Source organism: Emydura macquarii, unplaced genomic scaffold (genome assembly GCF_026122565.2).
Source record: "Emydura macquarii macquarii isolate MOO-44397 ecotype Brisbane River unplaced genomic scaffold, CSIRO-AGI_Emac_v2 contig_3110, whole genome shotgun sequence".
Lineage (NCBI taxonomy): Eukaryota > Metazoa > Chordata > Testudines > Chelidae > Emydura > Emydura macquarii.
The window spans coordinates 580,022-601,142 of NW_027133247.1; the positions used below are offsets into that span (position 1 = coordinate 580,022).

A 21,121-nucleotide genomic window follows, 5' to 3' on the forward strand; every position below is an offset into this window, starting at 1 on the left:
GACGGCACGCTCTTTGGTCTGTCTGTTTCTGTGTGTAAGTACAACATCTAGCAAGATGGATCTCGATTTTTGTTGGAGCCTCTAGGTGCTCGGGTAGTACAAATAAGTGCGTAATAATACATAGCTAAAAGTTAGGTATTTTTATTAACTTACATCCTGACAGTGACTTTCTTATGCTTCCCTGCCGGAAAAGAGCAGGTCACTGCTGAGCAGGGCTGTGATGGTGTGGTGGGCCTTCTGCCCTCATGCAGGACCCTTGCTGCAAGGGATCAGGAGAGAGTTCAGATGCAATGTAGAGCACAGCCTGCATGGTCTCTAGGGTTGCTACTTGTCCGGTTACTGCGGGGCTGGGGGAAGCGCTGGGTCATTAACCTTTGCCAGCCCCTGCTCAGACAGGACTGCCGTCTACCTGCAGGCAGGCTCCTTGATCCAGTGAGCAACGGGGGAAAGGGGAGAGGAGCGAGTGAAGGGGGTGAGGCCTTGGGGGAAGAGGTGGGGTGGGGATGGGCCCTTGGGGGGAGGAGTGGGGCAGAGGGCGGGGCCTCAGGAGTCTGGTTGGTAGCAATTAGAAAGGTGGCAATCCTTATGGTCTCCCTTGGATTAATGCAGCTGTTGGGGGATCTGCTAGTTTGGGGGGACTGAAAACCCATCTTATTCCATTGAGAGGGATCCCCTTCCTTTTATCATGATGGGAGAATCCATAGGAAACTCCACAAGAAGAAATTAATCTATTTTACTGTTCCCTTTACGGGCATGACCCATATAGGGATGAATGGGCCCAATGAATCTACACTTGTTGTGGATTACTGAAGTCACAGATCTGAAAGACTTTTTCATGATGTATCCTCCCAGATAATGTTTTTCAAAAATGTTAACACACAAACTTCTGTGCTGAGCCAGATTCTCTCAAGTCATCTTCCCCCCAGCCCCCCAACTATTTACAGATATAGTCTCTGGCCTGGGGCCACTCAGTCTTGGCCACCAGATCAGGGCCGCTCACCTCCCGCTGAGGTTTCTCCCTTTCTGGTTGACCTCACATCCCTTCTGGCTACTGCTCCTACTTCCTCTCTTCAGTGAGCCTCTGGTCAGACCCTTGAGTGCCTTCCTGTGAGCCTTGATTGGGCCTGTCTAAGGAGCCTGCTCCTCATTAACCCAGCTGCTCCTTGTTAACCCAGTCCCTGCAGGCTCACTGAGCTGGCTCCATTCCCCCTTTAATTAGGGTTCCAGTACTATCTGAGTACCAGGAAGTGGGCGGGCACAAGCCCACCCATAGTTGAAAGCCCCCAAGCTACAGGACCAACTAATTATGGGGGACAACAAAGCAAAAAAAACAGGGATGGGCGTGAAGATCAAAGGGCTAAATAGAGGGAACCTAAAGGGGACACCGAGCATTAGGGTTCCAGTGGCAGGGGGCTGGCTTAGCCCTCAGTGCTCTGCTAGCACCCCGTCACACCTGCTCATTGGTTTCTTTCTGCAATTTGTGTATCTTCAAAAAAAAAAAGCTGAGTCTATTCCTGACAAAATAAAATAGCTTTAAAATATGACAGATTTTCTTTCGTGGTCTCTGGCACGTGATTTTTGGTAACTGTGTCAGAGAGGGCAGATATTTCTGAATGGAAAATTTCATAAAGAAGGGATGTCAGTGTTTATTTCATGGGCTTCAGGCTATTTTTATGGAGGATGCTGCATCCCAGTGAAAAAGAATTAACTTTTTACTTGAGCAAGGATAAATTCGACTTTGAATTAGTACAAATCTGTTTCTGAAGATTGCAGGTGGTAAAATTAAATCTTTTTACTCATCTGACATAAAAGCTCTTTAAAAGTTGCTATTACAGAAAAAAAAATCCAGTGCCATAAATGGCCCCTTAGTATTTCTGTTCTGCAAAATCCAGAGTTTAAAATAGAACTGGTAGAAATTATTCCATTTTTTAAAATCATAGAGCCGTTGTTACCATTTATTAGTTTGACATGTTTGAAAACTGTTGTAGGCTGATACGCATAGTTCTTTTTTCTACGTCAAAGAGAAAAAGTGAGACAAAACATCTCAGCAGGAAAAAGATTATAAATTTAGTGCCAGACCTTGCTAACACTCTGCAACCTGGCTCTGCAGTAGGCTGACCCATCCAGGGAAAATTCTGACCTGGTGCAGGAGCCTAAAAAGAGATAGTCATTACTCTCATCCAGTCCAGCAAATGGTCCCAAATCAAGCCCATTTCAAGTGCTTACTTCCACATACTCTAAAAGATGTGAACTAATTTTACAGGGGAGAAAAAAAAGAGTCTTTTTCCTGAAAAAGGTCAGTAGAATCAATATTATAAAAATTACTATCCTCTAGAGATTATTTCTTCTTCAAACCTGTTACTTAGCTCGAGCAGGAGGATATGTGAGACTGAAAACTGTCTTTTCTGAGTTCTTATGGAAAAATAAATCATCCGTCACGCGTTGATTTGGCTTGCAGGCTTCATTGGTAGAAGGGGACTCATTCTTCCTGATCTGATGGGCTCTGGATGGTCAAACATCTTTCAGAGAATGTTCTTTAACATGGGGAGAATTCAGTTATCATTCCTGTTTGATTTCCTCTGAACAAACTGCTACTGTACTAAATGGTTTTATTATTGGAACTTTACTGTGAACTTTTTTATAAGTGTGTGTTTTCAGGTGCTTATAAATTTCCGGACAAGAAATTGGCTGAAATTTCAGCTGCTTAATGTCAGTACAAAGGAAGTTTTATGTTGTATGGAGAGATTTTTTTGTTTTGGGTTTGTTTTTTGGAGGAATCTCTCTGGTCAATTTATATCAAGTTAGTTTGTGAATTGAAACAAGCAAACATCAGGAAATTCAAAGCTCTGATTCTTCTTCGAGTGCTTGCTCATGTCCATTCCACTATAGGTGTGTGCATGCCTCCGTGCATGGTTACCCGGAACTTTTTTCCCCTAAGCAAATCCCGTAGGCCTGGCTCCAGTGCCCCCTGGAGTCCCGTGCACATGCCGCGGTATATGAGGTGCTGCTGGCCCTACGCCCCCTCAGTTCCTTCTTTCCGCCCATGACGGTTGCTGGAACTAGCCTTGCTCATAACAAGTACTGTTCCCTTTGTTTAGGAGACTTGTTTGGTATTCTAAGTTTAGTTCTATTTAGTTAAGTGTATTTAGAGATAAGGCAGTCCCTGTGGGGACTTTGCGTGGCCGGGCCATGCCCTGGTCGCCAGGCTTCAAGCCGTGTGCCTCCTGCGGGAAGGCCTTCCCGCTCAGCCACCCCCATGACTGCTGCCTTAAGTGCCTGGGGGAAGCCCACAGAAAGGACAAGTGCAAGATCTGCAGGGATTTCAAACCGAGGACACAAAAGGACCGAGAAATCCAGTTGAAAGCCTTGTTGATGGAGGCAGCGCTCTGCCTGGTGTCAGAGCCGACCCGCTCTGCCTCGGTACCGAGCATGACTTTGGTGCTGAGCGCACCATCTGTGTCGCCCTCCACTCAGCACTGCGCAACATCACTAGCACTGAGGAGAAAGAAGCAGTGTGCGAAGCGCGGACACTCCCCTCCGCTGTTGGTATGGGCAGGGTCGAGTACGGAGATGCACCAGATCTGGCCCATCGAGTCTTCTCCGGTGCCTGCATCTCCGGTCAGGGAGCCTTCCCCAACTCCTGGGAGTGGGAGAGTGCCCCTGCTGGCTTTGCCTACGCCACCTCCGCCCCCCCCTCCGCCAAGGGAGAATGGTCGGTGTTATGGGGGAACCTGCGTTGGGTCCCCCTGAATGGTGGTGGAGATCCCCGGTACGGGGAGGAAGATCTCCCGCCAGATGGTTTCCGAGGGTAGAGCAGAGCCGCTCCCCTAGTAGTCGCTCCAGGTCGGCGTTGTCAAGCTGACCTGCCCCGGCACGGGACATGGAATCTCCCTCTCGGCACCGACGTCGCTCCCCGGCACCAGAGGCAGCGCATGCCAGGAGGTGGCACCGGTCGAGGTCTGCCAGGCGGCGCTCGGACAGCCCCCGTTCCAGATCCCCGGCACCGAGGAGTTCGCCCGTACCCAGACGGTGCAGAACCTGGTTGCCGCTGGAGGACCCGGCACCAAGGAGTTCGCCTGCACTTAGGAGGCACGGAACCTGGTTGTCGGAGGAAAACCCGACACTGCAGAGCTCACGGCGCGGAATCCGGTCGCTGGAGTCTGGCTTGGTATGGAGGAGTTTGGGACAGCTTCGACCTCGGTCACCAAAGGTGTCTGCAGAGCTGCAGGGTGAGAGGCAGCGGAAATCATTGGTACCGAGACGACGTTCCGATACCTCTAGCTCTTCGGAGCTCGCCCCCGCTCGTCAGCACTGCTTGCGGCGACGGAGGCAGTCCTCGTCATCCTCCAGGTCGGAGACGTCGAGAGGCGGTCCCCGGCATGGAAGGGTTAGGTTTCTCAAGGGGGTGGAGAGGCTTTATCCGCAGGTCCGTGACCCGATGCCTCCCTGGGATCTCAACCTGGTCCTCTCGAGACTCACGGGGCCCCCCCTTTGAACCCATGGCTTCATGTCCTCTGCTCATGCTTTCATGGAAGGTAGCCTTCCTGGTGGCCATTATCTCAGCTAGGAGGGTCTCTGAGATTAGGGTCTTGACCTCAGAGCCCCCTTATACAGTATTCTATAAGGATAAGGTGCGGTTGAGCTGCATCCAGCCTTCCTGCCCAAGGTTATTTCCCAATTTCATTGTAATCAAGGTATTTTTCTCCTTGTATTTTTTCCCAAACTGCACGCTTCAGAGGAGAGGAGATAGCATTCACTGGACATGAGACGAGCCCTGGCCTTCTACATCGAGTGTACAAAGCCATTCTGGAAATCGATGCAGCTCTTCGTCGCAGTGGCTGACCGGATGAAAGGCTCACCTGTCTCCACCCAGCGCATCTCCTCGTGGATTACATCACGCATCAAGTTCTGCTACAAGCAGGGAGGGTGCCGCTTCCAGGAACCATCACAGCACACTCAACCAGAGCTCAAGTCTCGTCTACAGCCTTCCTGAAGAGAGTGCCCCCTGCAGGACATCTGCAAAGCCGCCACCTGGTCGTCGGTACATACCTTCACGTCCCACTACACCATGGTCCAGCAGGCGAGAGAGGACGCAAGATTTGGCAGAGCGGTGCCAAAGGCAGCTCACCGGTAACTCCAACCCACCTCCAAAGGTATTGCTTGTTAGTCACCTAATAGTGGAATGGATATGAGCAAGCACTCGAAGAAGAAAACAAGGTTACTTATCAGTAACTGATGTTCTTCGAGATGTGTTGCTCATGTCCATTCCACAACCCACCCCCCGTCCCCGCTGCCGGAGTTGGCAGAAAGAAGGGACTGACGGGGGTGTATGGCTGGCAGTGCCTCATTTACCGCGGCATGTGCGTGGGGCTCCAGGGGGCGCTGGAGCCAGCCCTACAGGATCTGCTAAGGGGAAAAAAGTTCTGGGTAAGCATGCACAGAGGCGTGCACATACCTATAGCAGAATGGACACGAGCAACACATCTCGAAGAACATCAGTTACTGGTAAGTAACCTCGTTTTTCTGCAGCAGCCACAATTATTTAACTATGATGCTATGTATACATACATACACACAAAGACATCATATAATACCATACATAAATAATTATGGTTGCTGTGGGAATCTGAGCTTTGAATTTCCTGATTGCACATACACACGTATGTATGTGTATGCATGCACATGTGTATAAACACAATTTACAATGCATTAACTATTTACAGAGAGGTTGCTGTGTGAACCATTCGCCAGATCTTCAGCTCATGTAAATCTCCATAGATTTTACTGGAGTTAAACTAATTTATGTTGCCTGCAGAATTGATATAACCTTTAATTTCATGATTTCCCACCCTACGCTCATAAATATAGTTTCTTTGAATAACAAAAGCTCTGTGGTAGAACCATAACTGTGCTGTATCTTTCTCAGTCATAACATCACATTACACAGAATTGAGTATAAATAGGTATATATTTTTTGCAGTGTATAGAATTAAATCATGGGCTTATATATATAAACCTAGGATAATGCTGGATTTTCACAAATGTCTTAGTCTTCATAGGTCTGTTTTTTCTCAAGTTTGGTAAAATTCCAGTTGGCCTAAGCCTTTCAGAGAAATAATTTGCTGTATGGGGACAGAGCTGCGTTGCAGCAATTAGGCTAGTCACACTATACAGAGGAGGAGAAATATTTTCAATTTATTTATGTGGATTTAGGTAGAGTTCATGTCAGTTTTCAAACTGTTTCAAGTGAGGTATATCTTTGAATGCTTTTTAAAAGCAGTCATGAATGATGCAGTTTACTCACAGACTACTTAGAAACTGTTCTCCAGATTTGGCAGTACAATTCACAGGAGGTTGGGAGGAGACAAAAGTTGGATGAAGACCATCCTTCCAGTAGTAAAAAGGCTCAGGCAGAGGTGTAGAATAGTAGAGAACTTCTTCTCTTGCAGAGGCCAGGTGGGTTTGGAAGGGGAGAGCAGCTTTGGTCTGAGACTGATATTTAAGACTGAGCCCTAAAATCATCCCCATACCTCACTTACCAGCAGCTGGCATGTGAATGGGTTTTGCCAGAGCATTACTCTTGCTTCTCACCCACATTGTTGATATTTACTAGAGCTGATTGAAAAAACTTCAGTGGAACGATTTTCATTTGGAAAATGCAGTTCCATCAAAATGGAAACGCTATGTAAAAATAACGGTGATTTAAGCAAAATTTTATTCTGGAGAAGGTGGGATAGAAGGAAGGAAAGAAGAATTCCTACTGTGTTCGTTCATCCCATTTTTAACATTTTTTTTCCTTTCAAAATGATATTTTGGTTTGATTTTTAAAATTTGGTATTCTATTATAAAAAAAAAATTAGCTGAAATTGAAGCGTTTTTCAATTTTGTCAAAAAAATGTTTCAAAACTCCGACCCCCCTGAAATTATCTTTCCAGGAGAATTTGGAAGCTTTTTGCATTTTGTTCTGAATAAGAATGAAAACAAATGACAAAATCTTGAAATCCTCCTCGAAAGAGAATTTCCATTCTGCACCCAGGTATGATTCCTATCTTTGATTTGCAGGCATGCAGTTAGTAGCCTTTTCAAGACCAGCTCATTTAATTAAAGACTGTTTTAATTTGCTAGTTGATCCAAAATAGGAACAATTCCAATTTGGGTTCAGTTACTATGGAATTGATCATGTTCTTTGGCTAAGATAGTTATGTACTCGGGTCTTTTTCGCTTGAAAAATCATACACTGAATAATCAGTTTTGGGTAGCTGCCTAGAGTGGATCTTTGTTCTGGGGATTGATAAACTCTTTAAATGGTAAATATATGACCCAAGCCGTCTCTGCCAGAATAAGTTCACATGGAACATTTCCAGCAATTCTTCCATATTGGCCAGTTTTAATCTGATAAACTCATGATAAACCATTTATGCAATATCAATTTTCCAAGCTGTCCAAAGTATCATTATGGGTATTTAATTCTGGTATTAATGTGAAATGCTGACATTTTATTTTATTTTTTTTTCACAGAAATTTCATAGATATTTCCTGGCTTGTGCCCCTTATTTACACAGCTATCAAACCTATGCCAAACAAAACTGCAGGATCAGCTCATACTTGAGAGAGATCATTATTAAATACTCTTTTTTGGTTTCTCACTTTGCTCTAGCTAACTCCATCCATCTCTGTCTCTGCTTGCTGAATATCATAGGAATAGGAGACCAGGTGCTAGCTATGGAACTTACTTATTGCAGATTCTTCTCCAGCTTTTAACACTTTCTTTTTAACTGCTTTAATAATAACCTCTTATATTTACATGACAGTATTCACCCACTATTGAAGTGCAGCCAGTTACTTATCTTGTACGCTTTCTTGGGGCAGGGACTGTCTTTACTATCTGGGTCTGTTTTCACAGCCTGAGGAAGCGAGCCTCCCAACGCGGATGGAGAGGCTTGGGCTAGCGGGTCTTGCACTAGTGCTCTAAAAATGGCTGTTCAGACTGCGTTTTGAAGTAGTGACTTGGGTTGGAGCTCAAGCTGTGAAGCCTAGGGAGGGAGGTAGAGAAAAATAAATCATCATTAAATGAAGATTAGATTTTTTTTTTCTCTCCTCTCTTTAATAGTAACAGATAAAACAGTTTCATGACCATCCTTGGTAGGATGTATAGTGTGATTAATTTGTTTGCACTGTTTCAGTGCACAGCCTTTAATAAACACTTCTGTAAAGCTATTTGTACAAAAATGAACCATTTTTATAGCGTTTTAGAATATATATATATATTTTTACAACATAAAAAAAGCCACATTCACTTTTGCTTAGGGCCAGATCTGTTATAAATCAGCATAGCTCCACTGGCTTAAATGAATATATATGAGGATTTGGCCCCTAGAGTTTAAAAAGATATTATATCTCCCTTTTTTCTGAACCCTACCAGATGCATGTACTATAAACAAATTATAACTATGAATACATTTCCATTTCTTCCTAATGGCCACCACCATGGGTTACAATCAAAGATCAAACCCATGATCGCCAGAGCTAGAAGCAGCAGCCTCTGCCTTTTGAGCTAAGGGAATAACTAACTCCTCTAGCAGGCAGCCGACTCATTACCTCTGTGGACCAGTCATTAGATGGGGATGTATAACACATTGAACCAGAGCTGGCGCTAGGCATAAGCAGACTAAGCAATTGCTTAGGGCCCGGAGCAGCTAAAGAGGTCACCCTATGAATTATTGGTATGTGTTGTGTTTTGTGTGGGGTGGAGGGCAAAAATATTCCTTCTTAGGGCCCTAAATGGGTTACCACTGCCAAAGTTGATAAACAGTGGGTTTCGTTGGATCACAAATCAGTGGGAGGTTTGTTCATGGAGGGCTTACAAGGTTGGGCCCCATGTCAATGCATACAGTATTTTTGCACTCTCAAAAACGGGAGGGGGGGGGGGAAGGCCTTCATTATGTAATTATAGGATCTATTTTTCCCAGTTTGTATGCTGCTTCTGAGCATGAGTCTGATCTTATGGCATCCTTGGGAGCATGCTTATGGAATTCTTTTAGGGCTGAATTTAATTCTTTTAATTTAATTCTTACACAATGTAGACACAAGTAATAGAACTGAAGATGGACATACAAAGAAGTGGCAGATCCTGCATTCTTTCACATTCAAACTTCCCACTGCAGTCAAAGTTTTGATTTATCTTGTTCCCATTGAAATCATTGGGAGGCTGCCACTAATTTTGATTGGCTCAGTATCAGGCACATAATCTGTTTTGGTGTCCCTCCTAAAGTGTCTATAAATTGAGCTATTTGAAGTGTGTATTGTTTGAAACAATTCTCTTATAAGATATTGGCTGGGTTCTTTCTTATTTTGTAGGAGTTAATAGCTAATCTTTTATGAAAAGTAGATATATTTTCTTTTTTTTCTATCCAGAGAGCAGTTACTACTTCAGTAACAAATGTCATTTCATTATTTCTAAAATAAAGGAGCACACTGACCTATTAAGTGATAGAAATAAGATAAATTGCAAGAGAAATGTGAAAATCTTAAGCAATAAATCCACTTTCAGTGGAGTCTGTGACAATGGCTGATTAGTGACCAAAACCAGCTTCTTCAACAGAAAGCATTATTTATTCTTTCACCCAGAGGTACATAGCATGAAGAGCAAAGGGATTAAAACAACAGAGTCCTATGTGGATATTTCCCCTGACCTGCATTGTAGTCTTTCTTTGCAATCATTTGTATGTTTCCCTGAGCCCAGCTAACCCCCATCGCTGGCTGGGAGAAGCAGATTGTCCTACTCATACCAGGGTGTGTGTGTGCGCACATGTGCGCGCCAACCAACCAGCCTGGCTGTCAGCTTAAGTCTGCTGACAACCATCCTCTTCCCCCTTTATAGGCCTCTATCTTTAAAGTTTTAATAGTCCCTTTGATCCTGGAGTTTTGGTCTGGGAAGACTACCCCTTGTCAGACTAGCTGGAGCCAGGCAGAGGGTATTCTCCCAATTAATGGTTTCTCCCTTGTTTCCCCAAGAGCTCTTGGTATACCTCATCCATAGCACTTCATCTTTGCCATTGTTTTATTTCCTGTTGGTTTCTCCTTTGTGATGATTTAACTCTATGGATTTAGACAGGATAATCTTACACAAGTAACCTGAGGGGCATATGATATTTATAAAAAATACTATCCATAACTCACCCTCATTCTTCACACTTACAAACACCTTTACAGGGAGAGTTTCCTTAAGTGCTCTTTCTTTAGCTGGCATCTTTTTTGGCATTCCGTGCCTTTGCATTGTATGTGGAGTCATCTACTGTTTTCAGCTCCAAAATTTCATATGTTCACTTAACTTTCCATTCAGATAACCCAAGAACATTATCAGACTGTACCTCATTTTAGGGCTTGTCTACACAAACATGCTTGTGGCAAGCCAGGGTGTAAACTCTGCACTAGCTTGCCAGACACTAAGGCTACATCTACACTTGTAGTTAGGAGTGTGAGTCCCAGCTTGCATGGACATACTCTTGCTAGTTTTCATTGAGTAGTATAGCCATGGTAGCATGGGCAGCAGTAAGTGATGGCACAGGCTAGCTGCCCTGAGTATGTACTCACAGGATCACAGGATTTGTACTCCGAGCGGCTAGCTGCTACTATGGCTACACTATTACTTTTAGTGTGCTAGCTCGATGAGAGCTACTGAGTATGTCTGTGCAAGCTGGGAATCGCACCAATAGCTCCAAGTGTAGAAGTAGCCTAGTGTCCATGTGGACCCTCCTGCCACCCACTAGAAGTTCCCTAGTGTGCTTTAATCTATTGCTTTTTCAAAGAGGGGAGATCAAAGGGCATTTAGGGAACTTTTAGTGCATGGACAGCAGGCTCCACACACACACTTTGTGCATGGTAGATTTATACACTGACTTGCTGCAAATTAAGTATTCATATAGACAAGATTTTACATTGAGGATATGTGATTTTTTTAAGACCATATTGTGTCTCAACATGGACCTGTCTTCCAAACAGGTGCCCAAAAGCAGCTCCATGCACAGGATCCAGGCACATTATTTCTACTAATACAAATAATACATAATAAAAGCATGAATAATCTGCATAGGTGTTTGTACACAGAGGTTGCTGCCATTTCAGGGGTATACATGGGAATACATGCAGAAACATCTGTGTGCCACACTATGGAATGCTCAAGTAGTGGTCCATCACTGGTCTTCAGAAGAGCCATGGTTGGGGCGGACAACTTACATCCTGTGGTCACTTGCCAGCTTGGTGCCTGAGTAGGTCCCAGATGAAGTTGAGCTGTTTGTGCTTAATTTCATCTTTCCCCAATTTTCAAACCTGCTGTATGATTAACTTCTATCCATAGTGCTCTAGTAGGTAGTTGGTTTTATTTTCGTTACTATGACCTTCTTGGGATAGCCATAGGAGGGAGAATTAGAGCTCCATTGACTTTTTTTTGTAGTTAAAATGTTTGATCTTATGTACACAAAATAACTTCCCTTGATAAAGTTTACTTTAATATTGTATTCATGCCTCAATATATGGCATCATAATGCCAGTAAATTGTAAGTAACAAAAGAGTCACTGACTATACTGGTAAGGATGCTTGGAACTCTTTACATTTATCCGGTGGTTTAAAAAATTCTTGAGGAGTCTATCTCGTTTACACTTATTTCAAATGGCTATACCCATAAAAAGATCATGCTAAGTTACATTATTTATAATTGTTCAGAAAATTTATTCCTGTCTCTAGATTTGTTGCGTAAAAGCTGTACAAATGCAGATGGTGAAAATATCTCAAACTCATAATAGCACATAACATAACGTAAACCATAATGGCACTGCACACTCTTGCATTCAGGAAGTCATGAAAAGAACAGGATCGCATACCAGCTCAACAATTGCGCCAAGAACTGCTTACGCCTCCAGGTCAGATGTAGCTGGATTGCCAGACAGCAAATTACACAGAGACTTAATTTGATCAAATGTATACTGATGTAAAGCTGGAGTAATTTCTTTGACATTACAGCAGTATGAAATTGGCGTAAGGTCAGAATCTGTCCCATGAACTTTACAGAATGATCAGTGATACCACCTCTAATTCTCTGATCTGAGTTGAGAAACTATACGGATGTGATACTTTTACAGTGGTATGTGCGTACAGCAGTATTCTCTGTCCTAAAACATTTGAAAGTGTCAGCTGATTCGCTAATCAAAAAAGTATAATAAAGCATCCTTTACTTATTCGATTAGAAATATATTAATTTATCTGCAGGCTTTTCCTCACCACAGAACTGTATTTGAGCACCTCACAAAAATTAATGATTTTAGCATCACAATACTCCTGTGAGGTATGTTGAGCTCCATTTTGCGGATGGGAAAACAGGCACAGAGATTAAATTAATTGCCCGAAGTGACATAGGAAGTCCATGGCAGGGCAGGAATGGAACCCAGATCTCCAGCTAAATTTCCTTAACCATAAGACCTTCATATCCTGGCTATCCTCGGCCAAACCTGGAGATCAGAATCTTTTCTGAACTTTGAATACTTTGATTTTCCTAATTGGTAGCACCAGATCTCTAGGGGTTCTGCACTTTATGGTATACTTTCCCAAGATAGTGTCCTTCAGACCTACTGCGTGACTGCTGTTTCTCGAGGTAGCTGTGTTCAGAAGGGTAATCAGTGAATTGAGGTATATAGGAAAGTATACATTAGCAGCAAACAGGCATGGACTTGAATGTACACATATTGGGTCAGACTCCTAGCTGGTGTAGATTTGGCATACCTTCTGGGATTTCAGTGGCTCTAAGCCAGTTTATACCAGCTGAGAATCTGCCTCATTGCGTCTCATTTACCTGTAGTATAAGTGTTATACTATCAACTTTATGGCATTATTATTTACAATCATGGAAAAGGATGGAGAATCAGGCTGATTATTTTTCACTTAATTGTTAAGATTTGATCTTGCAGCCCTTACCCCTGTAAGCAATCTTTACTCACATGAACAGTTCTACTGACTTCACTTTTGTTGTTTTTTTTTTAAAGTGAAAAGGTGCCACATTTCCTTTTTCTCTTGTTAGTTTTCTTATCCACAGTTCTATATAAAATCCCCACACTTGGTTTTAATTTAACTACAAAGGCACATCCTCAGTTAGTTTAAATGAGCACATCCCATCTACACTAGCTGAGGGTTTGGCCCATAGTTTTCAAAATAGCGAGGAAGAGATCATTAGGGGAAAAATCCAAGCTGTAGATCAAGCAATGTCTTAAATACTGCAGAGTTAAACTAGCTCGGAGAGGGCAGGAGTGGGGGGCAGCAGAAGTACATGCACCATGTGATGTTATTCTGGGAACTCCTTGCTTTTTAACTGAATAATATAAAGCAAGAAATCAAATCAAAATGTAATTATTGCATGGACTCTGCTTTGGCTCAATAGTAACTTACATTCTCCATTTACATGCTGAGATGCTTTTATAGCAGTGCTATAGGTCAGAGCTCTCAACCTTTCCAGACTACTGTACCCGTTTCAGCACTCTGATTTGTCTTGCGTACGTCCCAAGTTTCTCTTCACTTAAAAACTACTTGCCTATAAAATCAGACATAAAAATACAAAAGTGTCTCAGCACGCTATTACTGAAATATTGCTTACTTTCTCATTTTTACCATAAATGTAAAATAAATGGGAATATAAATATTGTACTTACATTTCAGTGTATAGTATATAGAGCAGTATAAACAAGTCATTGTCTATATGAAATTTTAGTTTGTACTGACTTTGCTAGTGCTTTTTATGTGGGCTGTTGTAAAACTAGGCAAATAGCTACCTGAGTAGATGTATCCCCTGGAAGAATTCTGCATCCCCCAGGGGTATGTATGGCCCTGGTTGAGAACCACTGCTAGAGGTAAGTTGGTGTCAGCACTTCTTTGATAAACCCCCAGGTTTCTGGGAATATATAACTGTAGATAAAAGATGTATATGACCTTTTTAAAAATTCCATTGACAAAACACTACAAAATTGAATCTTCTAGCCCGTTTGTACTGATAGTTAGTTGCCGCTTCATGTACAGTACATAGCCTCTTTTAAATGCCAGCTGTAGAGACCCTTGGAAGTGCAAAACATTTTTAAAAAACCCAAAACTTTTTAACACCAGGAATAAAATGCAGACCAATTATTTTTCCACAAGCTTTTGGGGAGATATGCAGCACTACATTGTCACTGCTGTGTGCGATTAATAATAAAATGTAATTCGGCCACAAATATCAGACCCCTATTCAAAAACCATCTTAGCTATATTAAAGCTTGTCAGAACTTGCACTTCCACAGATAGGACCTTATCATACTGGCGTGGGTGAAATCTATGGGAGGAAGAAGAGGATTCTGTAAACGCTGCATGGTTCATGAAGGCTCTCCTTAAAGGATTGAGGGCCACAGGCAGAACCTGTGGAGCCTAAGAATCTATCAGTGAACGGTTGTTCCAACCAATAGATTCTTGTATTTCTATATAGAAAGTGGGACCCTAAGTCAGTGCTGATGCTAGCCCATGGAGGGCCCTAAAATGGGAATATTTCCCCCTCCCAACATATACCAATAATTAATTGGGGGCTCCCTTGAACTGCTTGGGGCCCTAAGCAATTGCTTAGTCTGCTTATGCTTAGCGCTGGCTCTGCCCTAAGCTCTGCTTTCCAGACCCATCCTCTTGGTGACCTGCTTTTGTGCAGTTTCTTGCAGTACAGGAGGATGCAGCGAGAGAGAGGTGGGCTTGGAGTGTTTAGACTTAATGCACACAAGCAGTAATACAGTATGTCATTTCCGAACTAGCTGCTAAATGTGCTTTTTGTTTTGACTGGATGGTTTGCAGGTCTCTAAGTAGTGACAGGAATGCAACTAGCTGTTGTGCCAGTTAGCCTATTAGTTGTTCTCATATCATCGAGATCCAGCTGGAAGTGAAACAAAAGCTACATGAAATTTATATTTGGAGTGTGATGTGGGATCTTGGCATCTCTTTAATTTAGTAACATTGGGGGAGGACCCATCTACAGATATCTGAAGGATGTAAGGTTGGGATGGGATGGCTGTGAGGGGGACTTGTAGCTGTTGAGGAAAATGTTTTCGCCAGACATTTTGCGTCTCACAAAATAGGTTTCACAAAATGCAGATTCAACATAGGAAGAAGAGGTGGAGCTGCTACTCACTGTACTTTATCCCCTTGTTCTGCAATATTAAGTTCCTTGGTTCCCCATTTTCTTAGTCTCACGGGTAGGGACTTCTCAGATCGTCCATCCGTGCCAACCTTCCCCAACAGAATCTGGGCTGTTCCTTCTCACCTTTGTTTTCTGATGTTAAGGCTGGGAGATGAGTATGCAAGTGTCCTCCCCCCAGTTAAGTGGCTCTTCCTGCACCTTTTGTCTAAGGAGCTAGCAAAGAGATCCCCTCCCTCTCACCATAATGAAGGCTGTTCTGGGGGGATGAGGGGGGGGGCAGGAAGCTACCTCATTCCACATTGAGAAACAACACGACCGAGGAACACTTCTCCCAGGCTTGCTGCTCTGACTGTTTAAGTACTATGGAGCAGAAGTACTTAGGGTAAGGCCACCTGTGAGGTGGCTTGCTTCAATGAGCTTCCAGTATGGCTGCCTCATTGTGCTTAAAAGGCTGAGATAGCAGGTATAGAAGGAGCATTTTCCTGGGCCCACTGAGCTTGGACTGTGTATGAGCTAGTCGCCAGGAAGGCCTTACTTGGATTTGGAAGGTGGCATTGGCTTTCATTGCTGGCTCTCTGATAAAAGAAGATGGGAGGAAACAGCTTGCTTCTCAAAGGACAGTGGAATTTAGTAGACAATTGTGCGTCTTCAGAGATAACTAAGCTAAGTTTGGGGGTAGCCTGCACAACTGGGAGTGGCCTATCGGAAGAAGAGGCTGGGAAGGTGATATTTTTTTTCCAGTCTCCAAGCTTCAGTGTGGGTAGGTGGCCTACGATCTCGGACTTGGTCAAAAAAGAAAGAGAGGTCTCAGTTGGGTTTGGTTGCTGGTTGTAGAGGAGTGAGGCAACCAAGTCTGAAGTAGTGAATTATTGGAATCTTACATTTATCTTTAAGGAATCTGTTTCGTCTGATGATAACCCCACAAATCATCCTGAACTCTTCAGGTAATAAATGTATATAATACTGAATGATTAGCAAATTAAGTTCTCTTCCTAATTTTGAAATGATAAAGTTCTAATGGGTTTGGAAATGTATTTGCTCATGTCTGGTGCGAATGTTACTATGGAGGGGAAGGGATAATTTAACATGATCAAGGAGTGATGGGCATAGCTGAAGTATTTAATATATTATGTCTGTCAATTGTGAGGTACAGATTATTTGGAAATACAAATTTCCATTATCTAGTAATGAGATAAAGTTAGAGGCACTATGGCAATATAAATATTTTGAGAAAGAAAAAAGAAAAACAACTTAGGCTAAGTTTCAATAAACTTTTCCTTTTGAGGAGATCTAAGAAATTGGAATAATTTTCCAAGAAAAATAATGGGAGCTATGTTACTGGACATGTTTAAAACTAGACTGGACAAAGCACCAAAAACTTATCTAATTTATCATGCACTTATTAATAGTGTGTAGGCACCAAATTCAGTTAATAAGCTGAATCCTGCATTGTTGCGTGTGAACAGACTATTAACTCTTACCCTCCCATATATCTTATAGAACACTGTATGTAAATGTTTAAGGTCTTTTTCTTCTTCCTCTCCAGACAGATTGTAGAACAATCTGACATTGGCAAGGGAATAGACTTAATTATCTACTAGGCATTTTCCATCTCTGGTTTCTGTGAACCTGATTTCCAGAATCTTTGGCAGTCTTGCATTTGCCAGTAGCAATTTGCATGCTTGTATGGTTGGTTAGATTTTGATTCTGATTTCACTGGCTTTATGTCCGTGTTATTTCCTCTCTTACACTATTTTTAAGTGGAATCAGAATCCCAAGACACTACTAATAATCAGAAAGTGTTCTTTTTTTCTCTCCCCACTAGATTTGTTCATCCTACTGAACAAGAGCAGGAACTCTGTGTAGAAATTATTTTAAATAACATGGTTATGAAGCAAAGTTTATAGTTATGAAACAGTTTTTTAGATAGCATTTATTTATCTATCTACATTAGGATTTGAAAGCTGAGTTATTTCTGCACTTTGTAGAGTGTATAAATGACCATTTTTATTTGGAGGTTTGCACATGTCCACTTTTTTCCACTGACCAAACTTGCTAAATGTAGATTAAATATCCTAGCAGTTACACCATACCGAATAATGTAAGCTATAAAAATCATATATCAAATTCAGATATTTTTTCTAAACTTAAAATGATGCAAAGAAATAAATCTACTATTAAAGTAAACATAATTTCCCTGTTTCAGCACTATAAATAATGGAAAACTGATCCTTTTAAAAGTGATTAACAATGGGATAGGAAAGAATCATGGAATTTTTATATGTTATTATTCTATAATTTACTATACTTGTAGAAGAAAAAAATACACAGCTTTAATAAAAATCAAAACAGAGGTTCTGCTACTTGGAAAGCTATGTAATCCCTTTCCCCAAAATGTACAGAATTCCAGTTTGGATTGCTTAATGTTGCAAACTTGAATGGCAACAGATGGATTTTTGGACAGGACACATAAATAAAAGAGGCCTCAAGAGCTTGAAAACCATAAATCTATATTTATAAAATAATACAGTGAATAAAAGATACATTTGTATGGTATCTGCTTTTTCAATTCTTTATATAGTTGTTTTAGATCCTATTCTGTGACTTTTTCTCATGCTTACTTTTGCTGTAGACTAGATTTATGGGACTATGTGCATGAGTAAGTGGTACTCTGTGTGGTGAGGTTTGCAGAATTGAGCTTTTAATAAATAAAATGAAGGGTCTTCATGAGAAAAGATCTTATGCAGAACTCATATGAGTCATCCAAGTTTCGGGGACCACTGATATCAGAGAGGAACGCACCCAACGATTGTAGAGTGAAAAGCAGGTTCAGAGGAACTGACTTAAAACTTTTTATAATGGCATGGCACTCAGACATTCCTCACTTTTACACTAGTTCCCAGACATCTTCCTGCCAAGCCTACCTGCTTTTTTCAGGCAGTTTCTAGGGGCATGCTCATACCGAAACATTCAGACAAATAGATGCAGTCACAGTTCATGTTCTTTCTCTGTTGCACCCTTCAATTTATAGTCAGATGCAGCGCTCCACCTCTTTTCTACAAACTGGGTGCAGAAGTCAGGAATACAAAAGGTTATTCTGAAAGTCCAATAAACAAGTTGGATTCTTCAACAGTAGTGTCCTTTCCTCGCTCACTTTTCTTTTTTCATCTTTCTTTTTTACATTTCCAGTTTGTGCAAATGCCAGACAAGCTCTTGAATAGACTGACTCGTCCCTACAATACCTAATAGATTAATGTAGTCACAACATCAGTTATAGAGTATCTTGTTTCCTAATTACTTTGTCTGACTCACTTTATGGGCTTTGAAACTGATACCCAATAGTGCTGCATCCTTTTTGGGTCTGACAGAATTTGGACCTTGTACTCCTACTAAAAATGTCTGATGCTTTTGATGTTGTTAATATAAAGAGACAGTTTAACTTTCCCCAGCAGACTGTGGGCTTGATTCACTCAGGCTATGTCCACACTGACAGTGGCAAATTCATTGCCCTGGGATCAATCTATTCAGTTCAACTGAGTGGAAGTGAAGACCCGCTCAATCGATCCAGAAGTCGATCTAATAAAACTGCCTCCAAAAGAAAAAGTAGTGTTGTGTCGATGGGTACGCATTACCCATCGGTGCAGCATAGTGGAGATGGCATGCAGAAGATAATTTAGGAAGTCGATGTAAGTTATGCAAGCCACTCTTCGTAGTTTGTGTAACTCCCGTCAACTGCTGCCGAATTTGCCGGTAAATGTAGACCTCAGTCAGAGGAACCCAGGTTTCAAGTCCTCGGTGGCAGAAAACCTATATGGAGGGGCAGGTGTTTCAGTGACACAAGACACTGTCAGCTTCTGCTTATTGACAGTGGTGTGTCAAAGCTAGCCGCAGCTGCCCAGAAAGGCCAGCCATGAAGAAGGCCTGGTCAGGGTGCCTTCGAAATGTGCTGAATCTGTATGTCTCTCGGGCTTCCCCTGTCACAAATGGTCCTGTTGAATTGCATCTGGAAATGAAAGCTGCTTTCCTGTGAAGGAACCACAAGGGCAGTAGCAGTAACGCTGAAGTACAGATGTAATTTGCCCCAGTGCTTCCCAGGATGAATGAAATCATCTGGGTGTTTCATTAGCAAGGGGGGAGGGGATGGATTACTGGCCTAAATATCAAGTTTGCAATGCATAGGCCCTTTGGATCCACTGGTTTGAATCTTGGCAGAGGCAGTTCAAACCTTTGTCTTTCTGAAGTAGATAAATTGCATTCCATTGCAGTTTCATGTGCATGAAACCTTTAGCAAATGAAGGTCCTATGCTCTCTAGACAGATTTCTATTTTCAAAATGTGAGAGACTAGGTCCATGTGTAAAAATTTCCCAAGTGAAAATGGCCGATATCCACATAAATGTAAATCTACATCCAGAGAACCCAGGGCATATTTTGTAAAACCAAAGATTTACCTCTGTATCATTGGCCACTATATCTATTCCTTATTTTGCTGTGTGTGCCAGCTGGCTGATAGTCCCCATTCTAAAGGTGATTGCATTTCAGTAGCTAAACAGTAGAACTGTGCAGAGAAAGGCAATTCTATGTCACAGAGAATTTTGATATTTTGAAATGTAGTTCCATTCCAATTGGGAATGAAAACCAAAAATTCTGAAATTCTCTGCCTAGGGAATGGAGTTTCAGCTCTGGGGCAGTTCTCTTGGGGGTTGTCTCAGGGCCATGGATCTCAGAAGCCCAGGTTGCCAAGAAACTGGGTGGCCAACCTGGTAGAAAGCTAACCAGGGTTTTGAACCCTGCCTGGGTTCTGCTGGAACTTCAGCAAAATTGGGCTATCTTTGCAAAACGTTCTGATTTTGCCAAATTAGCAAATTTTGTTGAAACAGTGCTCTGTTGGAAATTTCTGATCAGCTCTATTAAACATAAACATATTGTTTATAAGATAATTTGGGATTTTTCAGTATTGAAATGTGCTCTAACCATGTGAAGAATTATTTTGTCATTATGTATTAATCTGTGGGAGGATTATCAGATAATGCATTGAGAAAACAATTTGAAATGATTATTGCAGTCATTTTCATGCTGTCTTAGAATGGTTTTCTGATATATAATTAAAAATGTTACATTTTTCAGGTGACAATGGCCAATATCGGAATAAATGAAAATCGTTCACTGGAAACCTGTGAAACAATACTTTTTGCTCTCCGAATGGCAACGTGGAATCAAATATTAGATCCCTGGGTATACATTCTTCTAAGGAAAGCTGTACTGAAAAACCTCTACAAGATTGCTAGGAGATGCTGTGGAATGCACATCATGAACTTGCATATGTGGGAACTCAGCTCCATCAAGAATTCCTTAAAGGTTGCAGCAATTTCTGAGTCACCAGTTAGTTCCAAACAAATAAATCAACAGCCACTCAGCTCAACAGGGCAATAAAATCAAACACAGGGTATGAAGAAATAATGGGGGGTGTAACGATCATACATTGAAAACACCTTCACATTTGTTAGTCTTTGTGATAATATGAGGGTAAGTGGTTTGGTACTTGTTTCAGATTCTGAGTGGTAATGTCTTATTGTTTACCAGTTTGATATTGCTATGCCAAGATGTGCACTTGAGTAACTGTGATAACTCTAAAAACACCTTTGGGTGAAAAGAAGTGTCTTTCAGAAATGGAGTGTGATTAGACAAGACAGATTTCAGATAGAAGTTGGTTCCAGGTCGCCATGCCTGAGGCAGCAAAAAGCAATCATCTGCTGACTACAGAGTACAATAGCAGAAACTGTTATGTGGCATATGAGTAGATAGTCACCAGTGCTAGGCTCAAGGACCATGTGAGGAGAAGACAGAAGGAAGAACTTGTTGGTTAGTAATAGAGAAGGCAATCTTTTGTTATATAGTAGCACCTCACTAGTTGAGCCTTCGTAGTTTT

At 42.0% G+C, this 21,121-nt stretch overlaps 1 protein-coding gene across 1 annotated transcript in view; it reads left to right on the forward strand.

Moving 5' to 3' along the window:
* Positions 1–20,625, forward strand: part of PTGFR (prostaglandin F receptor) — a 30,638-nt gene extending 10,013 nt beyond the window's left edge. Inside the window, exon 3 of the mRNA XM_067530671.1 lies at positions 20,320–20,625. Coding sequence (XP_067386772.1) covers positions 20,320–20,625 — 306 coding nt within the window. The remainder of the gene's footprint in view (positions 1–20,319) is intronic.
* The last annotated feature ends 496 nt before the right edge of the window (positions 20,626–21,121 follow it).